Source organism: Marmota marmota, unplaced genomic scaffold, assembly GCF_001458135.2.
Source record: "Marmota marmota marmota unplaced genomic scaffold, marMar, whole genome shotgun sequence".
Taxonomy (NCBI): domain Eukaryota; kingdom Metazoa; phylum Chordata; class Mammalia; order Rodentia; family Sciuridae; genus Marmota; species Marmota marmota.
In genome coordinates, this window is record NW_026000225.1 from 2,072,180 (window position 1) to 2,089,066 (window position 16,887).

Here is a 16,887-nt window from a genome sequence, read left to right on the forward strand (position 1 = left end):
TTTTCCTTGTGAGTTCTTAAAATTCAAAGAATAACTCTGAACTAAGAAATTGGGAGGCTGCAAAATCTTTCTTAGGGCCCAGAATTTCACATTGCTCACCAAATTGCAGTGTCAACACTCTGTGTCCCCATGTGACACAAGTAAGTTTCCATCAAGAAAAACAAATCTGTTATCATCCTGGTTCTACGCATCGAGCCTGAGGCATAAATCAAGAAAGATAAGTAGTGATTATTAAAGAAACTGGCAATAACTTCAAACTGATTGCTGTGATTTAAGCAGATGTTCAATAATGAAACATAAAGATCAACAGGAAAAAAATAAGTACAGTTTTATTACAAAACAACCTAAGATGTGATTTAAATTAACTGAATTAAACATTTCAGCTTTTCAAATCCCTCTCTAGTGTAGAAGTTCACCTCAGTTACCTAAACCAGAGTCAGACTGAAACATTAATTTCAAAAGGATCAAAGGTATCAACTCAGTTACACATACTTCCTTCTGCTTTACCAGGCTAGTGTTAGAAGGTAAAAAGAAAATCACATACCACTATTGCCACAGTCTGCACAGGAGATGAGTTCTTCTGGCTTCTTTTCCCGGTTTTGTTCTTTTGTACCAAGACAGAAACTACAGATGGGGATTGGTTCAGCAACCGGCTGTAAAGAAAAACAATTCATTCAGTACTAGTACTTTTTTTAGTATTAATATAAAGATATTAAAATTACAGCTTTAAATTCTTATAGGAGTCATATATAACTGAAGAATAACTATATCATACTCCTAAAATCCCAACTAAACAGGTGAGTTTTTACAAAGCCTATTTCGGCTGAGCCTTTATGACTGGTCAAAAAAATCATATGTGTTACCTGGAAACCAAAAGATTTCATATGGATTAAACAAAACAAATCCTTTCCTAAGACTGAAAAATTCTAATGAATCAAGTGTAAAAACAGTATCAGTCCCCAAGAGGCATATGAACTAATAGAAAAGCAATAAGATATATACAGATAAACAATGTACAGAGGAAAACAAAGCATTATAAGAAACAGTATTTATAGCATTTATAGTTATTTATGGGAATTTAAATTCTCATTGTGAGTGGGTAGAAAAGAGTGCAGTAAGAATAGGAGGGTGAAGAAACAGGATACAGTCTGATACAGAAATACCAACATGTAGGAGCATCAGAGAAAAAAAGGAGAGTAAACAGTACAAAATTGAGAGAAAACAGAACCAAGAAAAATAATGACACAGGAATTATAAAAAAACAGAGCAACCTACAATCAATTTGGGGAAGATACAGTATGTACTGGATTCTCATTGAAAAACAGTTGGAGAGAAATGCAAATAAAAACTAAATTGAGATTTTTATCTCACTCCAGTTAGGATGGCAGCCAACAAGAATACAAATAATACTAAATGCTGGAGAGGATTTGGAGAAAAAGGAACACTTTTATACTGCTGGTGGGATTATAAATTTGTACAATCACTATGGAAATCTGTATGGAGGTTCCTCAAAAGATTAAGAATGGAAACACCAAACAACCCAGTATTACCACTGGATCATAAAACACTCCTCAGTATTCATCCTAAAGAAATGAAGTTGGCATGATAGTGATATATGCATACCCATGTTTATAGCAACATAATCACAATAGCCGAACTATAGAATCAGCCTAGGTGTGTATATGGAACCAGCCTAGGTGTCTATGAGTGGATGAATGGGTAAAGAAAATGTTGTACATATACACAACGAAGTCTTATTCAGCTATGAAGAATGAAACGATGTCAACTGCAGGAAAACATTTGGAACTTGAGAACATTATGTTAAGAAAAATAAGCCAAACTCAGAAAGTCAGGGGTCATATGTTTCTTCATGTGGAAGCTAGAGAGGAAAACAGAAAATTTTTCATTTTCAATAAAAATTGAGGGGGAAATCAAGAGAGTAGAAGGGACCAAAAGGAAGGACAGGAGGGAAAAGGGAACTATTGCAGAATGATATTGGCCAAATTACACGGTTCTACTGCAAACACCTATCAACATATAACAATGAATTCCATCATTATGTACAACTATAATGCACCAATAAAAAAATATGGAAGAAAAAAAAGAAAAATAGTTGTAGATCTCACTATAAGACAGCCCTTTTTAGTCCTTATTGAACTCAAGTTATAGAAACCAACAAAATGTCATGAGGGAACAGAAAGAAGAGGTAGATGAAAAGAGGTGGTAAAGGGTTTTAGTATTATCTAGGTATTTAAGATGGGAAAAGTTAAACCTGTTTAAATGTAGAAGAGAAGACAAACATGCTTGAAGAGTTTCAAGAAACAAGAAGTAACAGGAATGAACATTTTATGCATTAAAGTCTAGAGGCTGCACTATTCATTATAGTAACCACTATAACGTAGTTTTCAATTAATTAAGTTTAAATTAATTAAGATAAATTTAATTCCTCAGTCACATTAGCTTCAAGGGTCCAAGTCACATGTAGCTAGTGGCGCAACAGTACTGGACAGCATCAAAACAGAATGATTCCATATAGAAAATTCTACTGGATAACACTAGTTTAGAAAAGAGGATGGATTCTAGAACATGACTAAAGAGACTTGGCTTTGTTGTATAAACTGACACAGAGAAACATATTGCTTGGAGGGGGAATAGTGGAAATGAAAAAAAGTTGAGGGTGCCGTTTCTGATAGCTTCCATTATTTCTGGAAAATAGAAATAAAGTCACCTACTAAAAGTGGGACAGGGGTTGGCTAGAGAGAACTTGAAAGAACATGAGAAAGTGATAAATCATTCAGGAAACCGAGATGTGAGACTGGCTGGGGCCAAGAAAAGATAATGAAAACATCCCCTATCAAAATGGAAAATGGAGACACATACCTCAGCCAACAAGATCAGAAAAGCCTCTGTTAACATGGAAAATAAATTCAAAATTTGAGAGAGGAAGGTTGAGGAACTTTCTGCAAAATGGCCTCCATCTGTTCACTACAATAGAAGGCAATATCACTTTCTAAAAGAAAAATAGGTAAATATGGATTTGGGCATTTACAGTGTAGAAAAATCTTAGAAGTCTGTATACGGAAGACTTTAGGGAATCAATAAGTGATGAAAAATAAAACTGTCAGTCCATGAAGGTAAGATTCCAAAGAATCATTTTACGGTGAATCCAACCAAAACAGTTTTACAACCTCCTTAGCACCTTTGAAGCCTTGGACTGACAAAAAGAGAAGCTGGGCTTCATAAACAGAAGAGGACAGACAGACTAGAAGTATAAGGAGTTAAAGTATCATAAGAATCCCGATGAAACTAACAAAAAAATTCAGCAGGAGATGAAAGAATTGGAAAATGAGGATTGACGACTGTGGTCAGCAGAAGCATTTGTGCAGAACAATAATTATCTTAAACGTAATGAAAATAAAGAAAATGTCTCTTCTTCCTGAGTCTCTCTCTACCACCCACTCTCTTCTTAAAACAAGTTTGAGAGTAAGGAAAAGCAGCTCTCTCAGGGAAATATGGACCAACTCAACGCAATTACCTATTAATGGTAGGTCAGAATACCTCAGTTTAAATGTTAAGCATATACTTCAACAGGGTGGTTAAAAATAGTTGGGTTCAGATAAAGAACTCTGTGTAAACTGTGATTACCGTAGAGCTGGAAAAGCCTGTATTGGGATAGAAAAAAACTACATGACAGACTGGGAATAGCATCACAACTCAAACTAGTTAAAATTATAGTTAGCATATTTAAGAATAGCAAAGAACTTGGTTAATCAACTATTACTTATGAGATCATTCTACCACTTAAGAGAACAAACGTACATGGATAAAGACAAAGTGTGAAAAGCAGACCATTTTTGCTGTTCTTCAACAAAGGAAATATGTAGTAATTTAGGATTCCATGCCTTCAAACGTGTTTTCAATGGAATATTTTCAACCATTAAAAAATAATGAAATTATTTCATTTGTAGCCATAGGTAGAACTGGAGGGCTTTATGTTAAGTGAAATAAGTCAGGCACAGAAAGATGAATACTCCATGTCCTCACTTATATGAGGAAGCTAAAAAGTTGATCTCAGAAGTAAACAGTAGAATAGTAGTTACTAGAGCCTGGGAAGAGTGTGGAAGAGTGAGGGAAGAGAGAGAACTGGAGGAATGAGGGAATGAAGAGAACTATTAATAAGTCCAAGCATACAGTTGAGGAGGAATAACTTCTAATGCTCTATAGTATAGTAGGATAACAATGATGTGTATTTTCAAATAGCCAGTGGGAAGGATTTTGAATGTTCTCAACACTATTGTATAAATGTACTGAGCTGGGCATGATGACATTCGTCTGTAATCCCAACAACTCCAGAGGCTGAGGAAGGAAGATTGCAAGTTCACGACCAGCCTTAGTAACCCTGTCTCAAAAATGAAAAATAAAAAGGGCTGAGGATGTAGCTCAGTGGTAAAGTGCCTCTGGATTCAATCCCCAGTACAGGGTGGGGGACAGGGCACTGAAATGCCACGCTGCATTCCATAAATTTATAATTATTATGTTATCAATAAAAAATTAAAATACACTTTAATGTCTTCATCATTGAGAACTGCACATGAAATTTCCAATGGCAAAAAAAAAAAAAAGATACTGTTTAAAATCATACCGAAAAAACTCCTAGCAAAACTGTCCTTATGTATATTTCCTATAATATCACTGCTGCTAATATTTATTTTATATAACCAATGATTCATATTAATAGGCTTTGTCTATCCCAAACCAAATATATTGAGGTCATTCAAATCTATTCATTAAAGTCAGATGGGGAGAAGTAGTGATCCAGACAGACTGGCTGCCTGGTTACTTGGAGCTGTGTAGCGAGTTTAACTAAATTATTCTGGCACTTAATCAAATGAACATAATCTTAGACCTTGATTATCCATGCCACAAAACAATTCTCTGATTAGTTTCAGTAATGAAAACTTAAGTTTATAGTGTGAAACTTAAGTTAACGATTTATAGTGTGAAAATAAAGCTAAGAAGTAATTTCTTAAGTCAAATAAAGGCACTGGTCCACGAATATTGAAATTGTATGGAAACAGTTTTCAGTACTACATGGCAATGTAGTCATAATCAGTTTAATCTACACACTTCCTGATGAAGATGTATTCTCTTTGACATAATAGGATCAATCATGAGAATGTTAAATTTTTCAACTACCAAAACAACTGAAACCACAGAGACATTACTAACAACTATCGTGATATTTTTAACTAAGTGATAATTTCAGGGTTTTTGTTGTTCATGTTGTTGTTTGATTTTTTTTTTCTTGTTAAATACTATTTTGGAAAAGAGTAACAGTAATTTAGGGATTGTTTTACCTGAGAAGCTATAAGCAAATAATAATAATAATAAATCATCTAGGTTAAGACATAGCCTATGAAGTTTAATTTGTTGATCAAATGCACTGCTTAATCAGTACACACTGTTTCAAAATATGCAGAACTATGTTTTTTAAGAACATAAAAAAGTTACACCTCCAGTCATTCTCATTGTCAAACTATCCATGAGAAAACCAGTGACTCAGGGCTAAAACTACTTTAGGTTTACTGTTAAGATTTGACCCTGCAATGTATTGAGAAACTATGATAAAGACAGATTCATGCCAAAACCTGTGTAAAGACAGACAATATGCCATATAATCATTAATCCCAGACTTGTCCAAACTGTCCTTATACCATATAGTTCCTATGACCTATATAAAATAATCCTATTCCAAGAGCTAATGAAAGAAGAATAAAGGTTGTAGCAAATGACTTTACACACTATTAAACAGAGAAGCCAGAGTGAACCTGTTAAAAGGTAAATCAAAACTTGTCATTCAGCTATTCCAAACCTGCCAGTACAATGCCTTGCTCTCAAATGTCACATGAACTATAAGGCCTTATGTGATCCCATGCCCCCCGCCCACAGGATTATCTCTCTGCCTCTGTCTTCTATTGGCCTCATTCTCTGACATTCTACTCCAGCTTCTTCACTTCTATTACTTCAATAAGTCAGATATTCCACGTACAAGGCCTCTACATTTACTTTCTTCTATGTAGAATGCTCTTTCCTTCTCTGTAGAATTCCTCTTTCCTATTCTTCAGATCTCTACTCAAAAGTCATCTCAGTAAGGCATTCTCTGAAACCCCATCTAACATTTCAAAGCAACCTATCCACTACAATAACACATAACTCCTTGCATACTTTATTTTTCTCTTTAACCCTTTCACTAATTAATGTGTATATGGGTATCTTATTCAGTATTTGTTGTTAACTAAATACAAATTCTATAAACGTTCTGCTTTAGGACTATATTACCATCTATCTGTTTAGACTATCTGTTTAGGACTACATTACCACCTATCTGTTTAGACTATCTGTTTAGGACTATATTCCCAGTACAAAAAATAGTGCCTCACATATAGTAGGCACTCAGCAAGTATTGCTGAATGATTAATTACTGTGTAGAACTAGAAACATCAAGAAAAACAGTACCCTATATGAAAAGAATACGAATTGGGTATGAGCCTGAAAGTATTCTGTGTAGCTCAAATATAACTATGATCATTAATGTTCTACTGTCTACAAAGCAACTCACAATGCGATTTTACAGCCACTGTAACCCACCTCCATTCAATTTCTCAAAAGTAAGGGGAGACTTGTGGCTGGATACATTTAGGTTATACCTTGTACCATCTATTTGTTGCCCTTTATCAACTTATAAAACATGTTGAGATCTCCAAAATAATCACCAGATGGCAGCATTTAGGCAAACATATGGTAGATGCTCTGATGACAAGTAGAATATTCTGACTTGAGTTTTTTAAAATAACTTTGAAAAATAAGATTTCCACTACGTGAAATTTCCATTACTTGATATCATGAAATAAAAGCATTTATGGACACAATTATTTAATTGATAAGGGCATTTTCTAGATATCCAGATTCATCATCTAAAATAATTTCATTTTAAAGCCTTATTTTCATTTCTTTCCCCCTAAGACTTTTGTTGTTGTTCTTTTTAGTTATATATGACAGTGAATCTATTTTGATATAATTATACAAACATGGAAATTTTCTTATTCTAGTTAGGATCCCATTCTTGTCTATGTACATGATGATGGGATTCACTGTGTTGTTTTCACATATGTACACAGTAAACTTATGTCAGATTCATTCCACTATCTTTCCTTTTCCTATTCTTCCTTTATTTTCATTGTCTCTATTGTGCAATGTTTTCTGAGGAACTCAAATTCACCTCTCTGTTGTCGTTGTTGTTTTATTTTTGTAGTGGGGCTTGAACCCAGCAGCGCTTTACACTCAGCTATATCCCTAGTCCTTTTTGTGAAACAGGGTCTCAATAAGTTGACAAGACTGGGCTGGTCTCACCTTGAACTTGCAGTTCTTCTGCCTCAGCCTCCCAAGTTGCTGGGATTACAGGCATGTGCCACCCGGTCATTCTTGTTTGTTTTTAAACTGGCATAAAAGACAGTCAAGAATCTGTACATAATTATTTTTAGTCCTTTCAAGACAGAACTGAATGATAAATTCTAGGATTTGTCACCACCAGAATTTTCAAGGGAAAAAAAAAAAAACTATACTTATAAATTCAGACTTAGGACTTCAGAAAGCTCTAACAAATGGTAGCTATCAAGCAATAAAAGATACAGGTTGTGCATTCCTGATCTGAAAACTTGAAATGCTGCAAAATTCAAAATGTTCTGTATAACAACTAAAGCCACAAGTGGCAAATTCCATAACTGACCTCCTGTGATAGGTTATAATCAAAATGCAGTCACACTAAAAATACTGTATAAAATTACCCTTCAGCTGTAAGTATAAGGTGTATATGAAAAATAAATTCAGTGTTTGGACTTGAGTCCCATACCTAAGATATCTTTTTACATATAGCAAATATTACAAAATTTAGAACACTTTTGATGCTAAGTATTTTGGATTATAAATTTCCCAAGTTTTAAAGCCATTGGAAATCTCTGAGACAACTTAGGACAGCCAATATTAAAAGAGCATGGAAGAAGAACTTAAATCATAAGACTCCCTATATAACCAAATGTGTTAAGCAAAAAAGAAATAACAGGTGCATTATTCATATATATATATATATATATATATATATATATATGGTATCTATAAGGCATATACAAAAAAATTGTGGTCAACTATAATTACTTGCTTTTTTTTTTTAAAACCAGTGGTATACCACAAAAGGATATAGACTGTATGATTCCAATTCTATGAGATACCTAAAATATGCAAACTCATGGAAACAAAAAGAATAGACATTACCAGAGTCTGCACAATGGGGCAGGAGAGGAATGGGAAGTTATTAATTGGTAAAATTTGAGATGATGAACAAGTTTTAGTGGTAATGGTTTCACAACATAGTGAAGGTATTTAATGTCACTGAATTGCATACTAATAAGTGGTTAAAATAGTAATTTTTATTTTATGCAAATTTTACCACACTAAAAAAATAAAGAGTATGTATTTTCATATTCTTCTAAGTCAGATGATTTAACAGGTCAAAACACATGCAGTAAGAAACAACTATTATAATTTGTCCTCTCCTTAAAGCCTCTACTTTAAACTGTTCCTGTAGAATCCCTTTAACATTTTAATCTTGTATGTACTGCATTAAGAAATATAGTTGTAGCCCACAAAAAAATGAAAAAAAAATTAATAACGAACTGTGGCTACTACATTTAAATGTTAACCATTTTATTCTTACTGTACCCTACATGGAAGCTGGTTATTTTAGAATCCAGTTACATAAAAATAACTCAACTTTATGCTTTGCCTTACTCTTTTTTGGTACTGGGTATTTAACCCAAGGGCACTTTATTGAGCTACATTGCCAGTCCTTTTTACTTTTTATTTTGAAACAGGGTCTTGCTAAATTGCTTAAGCCCTCACTAATTTGCTGAGGCTGGCCTCGAACTTGTGATCCTCCTGCCTCAGCCTTCCAAGTCACAGGTGTGCATACCACCATGCCTGGCTTAATAATTTTCTAGTAAGACAAGTCTAAGAATTAAAAACTATCCCTCAGGAACTTCTCAAACTAAAACTTCCTTCTGACCACCATTTGTCTTTATCTAGACAAATTACTCCCTGCATGGACTACCATAAGCTTTTCTCAAATCAATTCCCCCAAAGCTACAAACTAGGACTGACTCTTTGAATATTCTAGAGGTTCAGAGATGTTTGCTTATACTGCCCCTTTCTTTTCCCATAATTTTAATCACTTAAAATCATTTAATTTTATTTTGGAGTACATTTAACTCCAAGTTAATTTCCTTCAATGTATAACTTAGATAATTTTCAGCAGAGGCATTATATATAGTTGATAATTTCTACTGCTAAAGCAATCTCTTAAATAAAATAATACCTAAAAGGATAAAGAAGAATAAGTGTCAGCTTAGAATAGCTGGAAACTGGATTGGTATTTTGAAGGAAACCAAAATGATGCTCAACGGTTGAGCACTAGAAAAACAAGTATTGCTAGATTTTCAAAATACCTAATAATTAAATATTATTGTTTGTTAACACTGGAATATAACAAAATTTTGAGAAAACTCAAAAAAGCATTACTTATATTTCCAAAGCACTTATGTCAGTGAAAACAAAACAACCTGCACAAAATAATTAGAAACCAATTACCATTCACATTATCCACTTACACACCAAAAAACTCAAAAGTACATAACTCTTGAGAGAATTGCTGCATAATTCATTATTTCCAATATTATAAAGGAAATAAACTGGCACATACAGAGTATATTTTAGGATATTCACACTTTGTTGGAAAGTGATGATGATACTTTATTGAGAAAGATCAACATTCTTAAAACATGGTTCTCTTCCAATCAGGCAAGCCCTCCACCCCAAAGTTACCAAATTCCCTGTTCCTTCACTACTGATGTCCTCTGATAAACTTCCTCCTCCCAAATCCTAACAGTTTAGAATTCCATTTTTCTTCATCTTTTCCAGACAGGCAGAAATCATTCTAGTGCCTTGCACAGTGCTGAAATTAAAATACAATAGCAAAAACCCATGCAAAATTCAAATATATTTATGATTTACTCAAAGCTTCTCCTCCTAGATTCTATAATCCTATAGGAAACTGTCCTTTGGTGTGATTTAATCTCTTCAAACTGCTCAGCATCCCAATAACAGCTAATTAAACATAAATATTTAAAATATTTAAGTATTTTGTTTTCCTTAAAAGTATATCATTGCAAAAGATACATAATAAAAAACATGAATGGCCTGGAAAAGGGTACATTTTCCATTACTTATAGTTACAATAAAATAACTTTATAATTTTAGTCAACACAACCTATTAGACCCTACAAAACTTTAAGCGGCACTAAACAGAATTCAATTTATTATGATGAGTTCATTCAATGACTTCTACAATTAAACACAAGTAGTAAGATTATTGGTGAAAGAAAATAACATGCTGATATATCAGTAATAATTTCTATTAATGCTTTTACTATAAATTTAGATGAGAAAGCAATCATCTGTTAATAACTATAACAAGTTTCTACACCTCAATCAGAGGTGACATCAAAAAATAACAAAATGTTTATTTGCTGAATTTAAATTCTACCCTAAGAAACCGCAAAGAATTATCTTGCTTTTGAATGTTTTGTGGTTATCTGAGTTTCACTTTCTGTTTGTCAGTGACACTTCATTCTCCTCATTCATCCAAATATGATTCTTACAAATGTGATTGCCTCTCCCCTCCTACAAACACAATACCTACATATTAAGTTATATTGAAGATAAATAAGATAAAGTTACAGAGTATAGCTCAAATATAAGAAATATCTAATAAATATTGGTTTATGCCTTTTCTAAAACTGTTTCCACTTCTTAACTCTAAGCAAGCTTTGGTTCTATTTCAACTTCCCAAAATAGAAAATAAAATTTCCTATGGACTTGCTGAGAAACAAATATGGAAAACAATCCCATTCACAACAGCTGCCCCGACCCCCGAAATAATATAATGAGGAATAAATCTAACCAAGGAGATGAAAGTCCTCCACAATGAAAACTACAGAATACTGAAAAAACAAATTAAAGACATTAGACATTGGAAGGCCTCCAATGTTCATGGGTGGGCAGAATTAACATGGTTAAAATGGCCACCTTACCAAAATTAACTCAACAGACACTTCTGACATATACAGATTCAATGCAATCCCCATTAAATAGTAATTCTTCACAGAACTAGAAAAAACAGTCCTTAAATTCATTTGGAAGAATGAAACACCCAGAATAGCTAAAGCAATTCTAAACCAAAAAAGCATTGCTGGAGGTTTCCAAATACCCAACTTCATACTACAGAATTACAGGAACAAAAACTGTATGGTGCTGGCATAAAAACAGACACACAGACCAGTGGAACAAAAGATAGAGACAAACCCACAAAAATAGTCATCTAATCCTTAACAAAGATGCCAAAAACATAATGTTGGCGAAAGATGGCCTTTTTAACAAATGGTTCTGGGAAAATTGGTTATTCATGTGTAAAAGATCCATTCTCTCACCCTGCATAAAAGGGAACGGGAAATGGGTCAAACATGTAGGAATTAGGCCAGAAACTATGAACTCCTAGCAGAAAACACAAGGAAAAAAAAAACAAAAACATTCCAACATATAGGCACAGGCAATGACTCCCAAAGTTCAGGAAATAATACTAAAAATTAATACAAAGGGTGGTATCAAATTTAAAAACTCCTGTACAACAAAGGAAACAATTAAGAATGTGAAAAAAGAAGCTATAGAATGGGGGAAAAAATTTTGCTAACTACTCTTCTGACAGAGGAGTAATATCCAAAACATATAAAGAACTCAAAAAAAAAAACCCAAAAAAGGGGGAGGTGATTAGTAAACTAAAATAATCCACTTAATGAACAAACTAAACAGACACTTCTGAAAAGAATACAAATACAATGACTACCTGAAAACATGTCCAACATCTTTAGTGATCAGGGAAATGCTAATCAAAACTAAACTGAGGGCTGGGGATGTGGCTCAAGCGGTAGCGCGCTCGCCTGGCATGCGTGCGGCCCGGGTTCGATCCTCAGCACCACATACAAACAAAGATGTTGTGTCCGCGGAGAACTAAAAAATAAATATTAAAAAAAAAAATTCTCTCTCTCTCTCTCCCTCCCTCCCTCTCTCTTTAAAAAAACAAAAAAAACAAAAAAAAAAACTAAACTGACATTTCATCTCACTCCAGTTAGAATGACAGCCAACAAGAATACAAAATAATAAATGCTAGAGAGGATGTGGAGAAAAAGGAACACCTTTACACTGCTGGTAGGATTGTAAATTAGTACCATCACTTTGGATATCAATGGAGGTTCCTCAAAAGACTAGAAATGGAATCACATAATGACTCAGTATTTATCCTAAAGAACTAAAGCCAGCATAACATAATGATACATGTATAGCCATGTTTAAAGCAGCACAATTCACAATAGCCAAACTATGGAACTAGCCTAGGTATCAATGGATGAATGGATAAGGAAAATTCGGTATATATGCACAATAGTGTTTTATTCATCTATAAAGAAGAATGAAAGTATGCCAATTGCAAGAAAATTGATGGAACTTGAGAACATTATGTTAAGTGAAAAAAGCCTTACTCAGAGTCAAGGATTTCATGTTTTCTCTCATAGATGGAAGCTAGAAAGAAAAAAAGGGAAAAGGGGTGTCTTGTGAAAACTGAAGGGGATTAGTGGAGGATAGAGACCAAGGAGAGAAAGGAAGGGAAGGAATGGAGAAATACTAGGAATGATAGTGGCCAAATTATATTGTTATATTGTGTGCATGTATGAATATGTAACAATGATATATGTAAAATTATAAAGTAAAGTAAAAATATGAAGGAAAAAATTCCTATGGACTAATAAATTTCTAAATAGTTTCTACTAGAATTTTTAAAGTCTTCTTGTACACACATATTTACCACAGTGTATATCATTCATTAAAATACATTCTTCAGTGGTAACTGAGTTCCACAGAGTTAGCAAAATAATAATTCCTATGCTACAATATATATACACAAGGATAATGATTTAAAAGGAACAAGTGTTCAACAAGACTTTCATGTTCATTATATTTTTTAAAAATTATAATTGTAGGTATTTATCCCATCCAAATAAGGCTTAAGTAACATTTGAACAAACTAGCAAACAGCACCATATTTTAAGTCTTACCAAAAATTACAACAGAATGCATTGTTCCACTACTACTACTAGATTCGTGGTATTTGGAACTGAAAGGAATCTTCAAAAATCATTATACACTTATTTTTACCAAAGAAAATGTTGTCAAAGTCTATATATGACTAGTAAAGTGATTAAAAAGAAGTAAATAACTCTGACTCCAAGTTTCTCTCAATACATTATATAGAACTAACAGTCACTCAGGTAAAAATTAATGTAGAGATAAAATAACCCCTCCCACAATAAGAAAGAAGCCGGGAGAGAAGGGGAAGGGAAGGAGGAGGGGGAGTGGAGGGAGGAAAGGAAGGAGGAGGGGGAAGGAGGGGGGTAGGGCAGACAGACCTTAACAGTTGGAAAAGGTTGGGTTTTCATTACTGGAAAATATTAATACTAAAATAATATTGTGTGGCAGGATTTAAACTTAGAAGTTTAAACTTAAACTGACCAGAGGTTCTTCTACATTCTTCTTCTTCTTTTTTTTTTTTTCTTCTTTTTTCTGATATTGTGGATTGAACCCAGGACCACTTTACCACAGACCTTTGTACCCAGCTCTTTTTATTTTGAGACAGGACCTCACTCAGTCGCTTGTGGCCTCACTAAGTTGCTGAGGTCGGCCTCAAACTTGCCATACTCCTACCTCAGCTTCCCAAGTCACTGAGATTATAGGCATGTGCCCCTATGCCTGGCTTTCCTACCTTCTTTAAAGAGTAATATTAGTCACAGCAATAACAAATCAATCTTTTACCTCGTTTTTGTCTCATAAAATTATTAAGAGGAAAAGACAAAAATGTACAAGTAAGAGCAGGTTTCTAAGTGTAACCAAAAAGATAGTAAAACCTATGATTTTTGCATAGCGTGTTAATATATCAGTAAGAAAGTAAAGTAAAAACTGTTCTGCTTAAGAATCTGAAAGGGTATTGAGAGAATCAAGAAATGTGAAGAAGGTTGGAATGTGGAGAAAGAGTGACAAAATCCTAGAAGCACTGTGGTCAAAGGACTTTCAATAACTGGGTAACACTCAATTCTAATTTTTTTCTATGATGAAATAAAAAAATCTTGAAACTTGCAGTCTACATGAAACATACAGTAATTTTTAACAAGGCAAAGGGGCTTAAGTTGGATTCTGTGCCAAGCAGGGCAGAGGGAAAAGAACCACCCAAGGAGTTAAAGAAAAGATGGCGATCTTGGGAACCCATCAAAAACAACCACCATAATGCAAGTCTCTTTGAGCATCTGTACAGATCTTAAAGAAGAATGACATTTCCCTACAACAGGAACAGGTGCTTTTCAAAAGACATAGCTCAATGTCAGAGCATCTATATATATGTGGCATATACACTTTTCTCTATACAAAGAATCTTGAATTCTAGGTCTTCCAGAAATAAGTTAAAAAATTTTGTTTTTAATTTAATACATCGTGGCTTCTATTTTTTTTTTGTTTTAATAGAAATGCTATATCATTTATTCAAATTATAAAATCACATTTGTATTAAAAATTTTAGACCAGAAAGGAAGAAAAGACATAAAATTTTCTCATCTTTCTCTTTCTCCTCTTGAAAGGTAATATTTACTAAGGACTTAATACTCAAAAGCATTTTTCTAACTAAATTCTTTACACCTTCATCCCTCACCACCATTTTTCAGATGGGAAAACAGATCCTCAGAAAAATTCATTCATTAGAAGCTATGAAGACAGCTAAGTGGTGCATGGGGGGATGAGTGGTCTGTTTTCAAGCTTATACTCTTTCAACCTGACATTGTATAGTCTCTTTTTCTGCATGTTGTTCTCATGTTTTCTACCCACAAAGGGGGGAAAAAAAATATAAAGAAATCCATACAGCATGTGGTATACAATCTGTTTTTTAATCTGTTTTTTTCCACATCAATAAATCCAAATCAATATTAACTTTCTAGTGGCTATATGATATTTCATTATGTATTATAAGATAACTTAACCAAGCCTGTACTAATGAACTTTTAAACTACTTCTTTTTATTATATACAATATCATAATCAAATAGCCTTATACATACATCTTTACTCATTTTTTAGAGTATTTCCTTAGAATACATTTCTTAAACTGGAATTACAGGGTCAAAAGGTGTGTGTATGCAGTGTGTGTGTATACACACACACACACACATATATATATCTAAGATTTTTGATACATACTGCCAAGCTGAATTTCAGAGAGGCAGCACTCAAGCCAATAATATCTGTGCCAGCTACTAAGTTCTTGTCTCTAAATTCCAAGCTCATTTTCTATATTCTGCTTTATGATGCTGGACACAGACTCTGTACACTTTATTTTTCCTCTTTCAGCTGGCTTTCCAGGAAGCTCCATCAATAAAGAACACTAAAGGAAGATAAGAAGGTAAGGATGGCCAAAGAATAAATTTGCTCCTTCTACTCTATTTCTTAGTTCCTACTATTATCACCCTAGCTTTGTCTCTTTTCCTAGTAAAAATAATGATTACCAGTCAGCTCCTTCAGGACTAGTCTCACGATGCTTTCTCAGAAATGCCACCATAGCAGAGCAGTGTATCCTCTTGGGTAGTCTGAGTCCCAATCTTATGGAGTCCCTTGCTCAAGTCTTTGAAAGCAACCAAGCTTCAGACGGAAATGCAACACTGTGGAATTTCTTTTCTAATCTCTAAATAACTCAAACCACTTTCTTCATCCACCCCACCACACCCCAGCCACAGGTAGCTGCTTCAGGAAGTTATTGCCTCTGTGTTATTTTGATATTCCCATTTTGCATCTCAGATCTCTGGGATCTGCTTTATTAATTCCCCATAGCCTCGTACATACATCTTTACTTACTTTTTAGATTATTTCTTTAGAATACATTAGATGTATTAATACATCAGAGATACTACACTGTCTCTACTGAAATACCTAGTGTGGTTCTGTTCCCCTAACCAGATCTTGACTGGTATATTTTCTGGTATATGATCTAGTATCTTAATAACCTCTTCAGAAGGCCAGTGTTTTGAACTAAATTGTGCCTTTCCCAAAAATTACATATGTTGAAATCTTAACCCCCAATTGGACTGTATTTGGAGAAAGGATCTTTGAGGAGATAAAGTTAAATGAGGTTAGAGGGTGGGACCCTCATCTAATAGGACTGGTACCCTTATATAAAGAAGAAAAGACTCCAGAAGCATACAGGTAGAGAGAAAAGGTCTTGTGAAAAAATAGCAAGACAAAGTGGTCATCTGCAAGACAAGGAGAGAGGTCTTAGAAGAAGCCAACCTTGCCCACTTTGGACTTCTAGCTTCTAGAAGTGTGAGAAAACAAATTCTGTTGTTTAAGTCACCTAGTCCACTGCACTCTGTTCTGACAACCCTAGCAAACTAATACAGTCAACTAATGAACTCACCTCACACTATTCTCATCTTCATCTTCATTGTTATCTCCATATACCATTATCTATATTATTTATACATATTCTTATAAGTATAAGGATATTGAGTTAGGTGTTAGAGAAATAAATATGCAATAAAAACCAGTTCTCAGCTGCTGAGTCTTACAATTTAGTTGTAATAATAGACATGTGAATTAAAAGTGCACTATAACACAGGACAGACACATGCTAAGGAAC

At 34.0% G+C, this 16,887-nt stretch overlaps 1 protein-coding gene across 1 annotated transcript in view; it reads right to left on the reverse strand.

Moving 5' to 3' along the window:
* Positions 1 to 16,887, reverse strand: part of Kat6a (lysine acetyltransferase 6A) — a 102,601-nt gene that overhangs the window by 52,223 nt on the left and 33,491 nt on the right. The window contains 1 exon segment of the mRNA XM_015506223.1: positions 545 to 653. Coding sequence (XP_015361709.1) covers positions 545 to 653 — 109 coding nt within the window.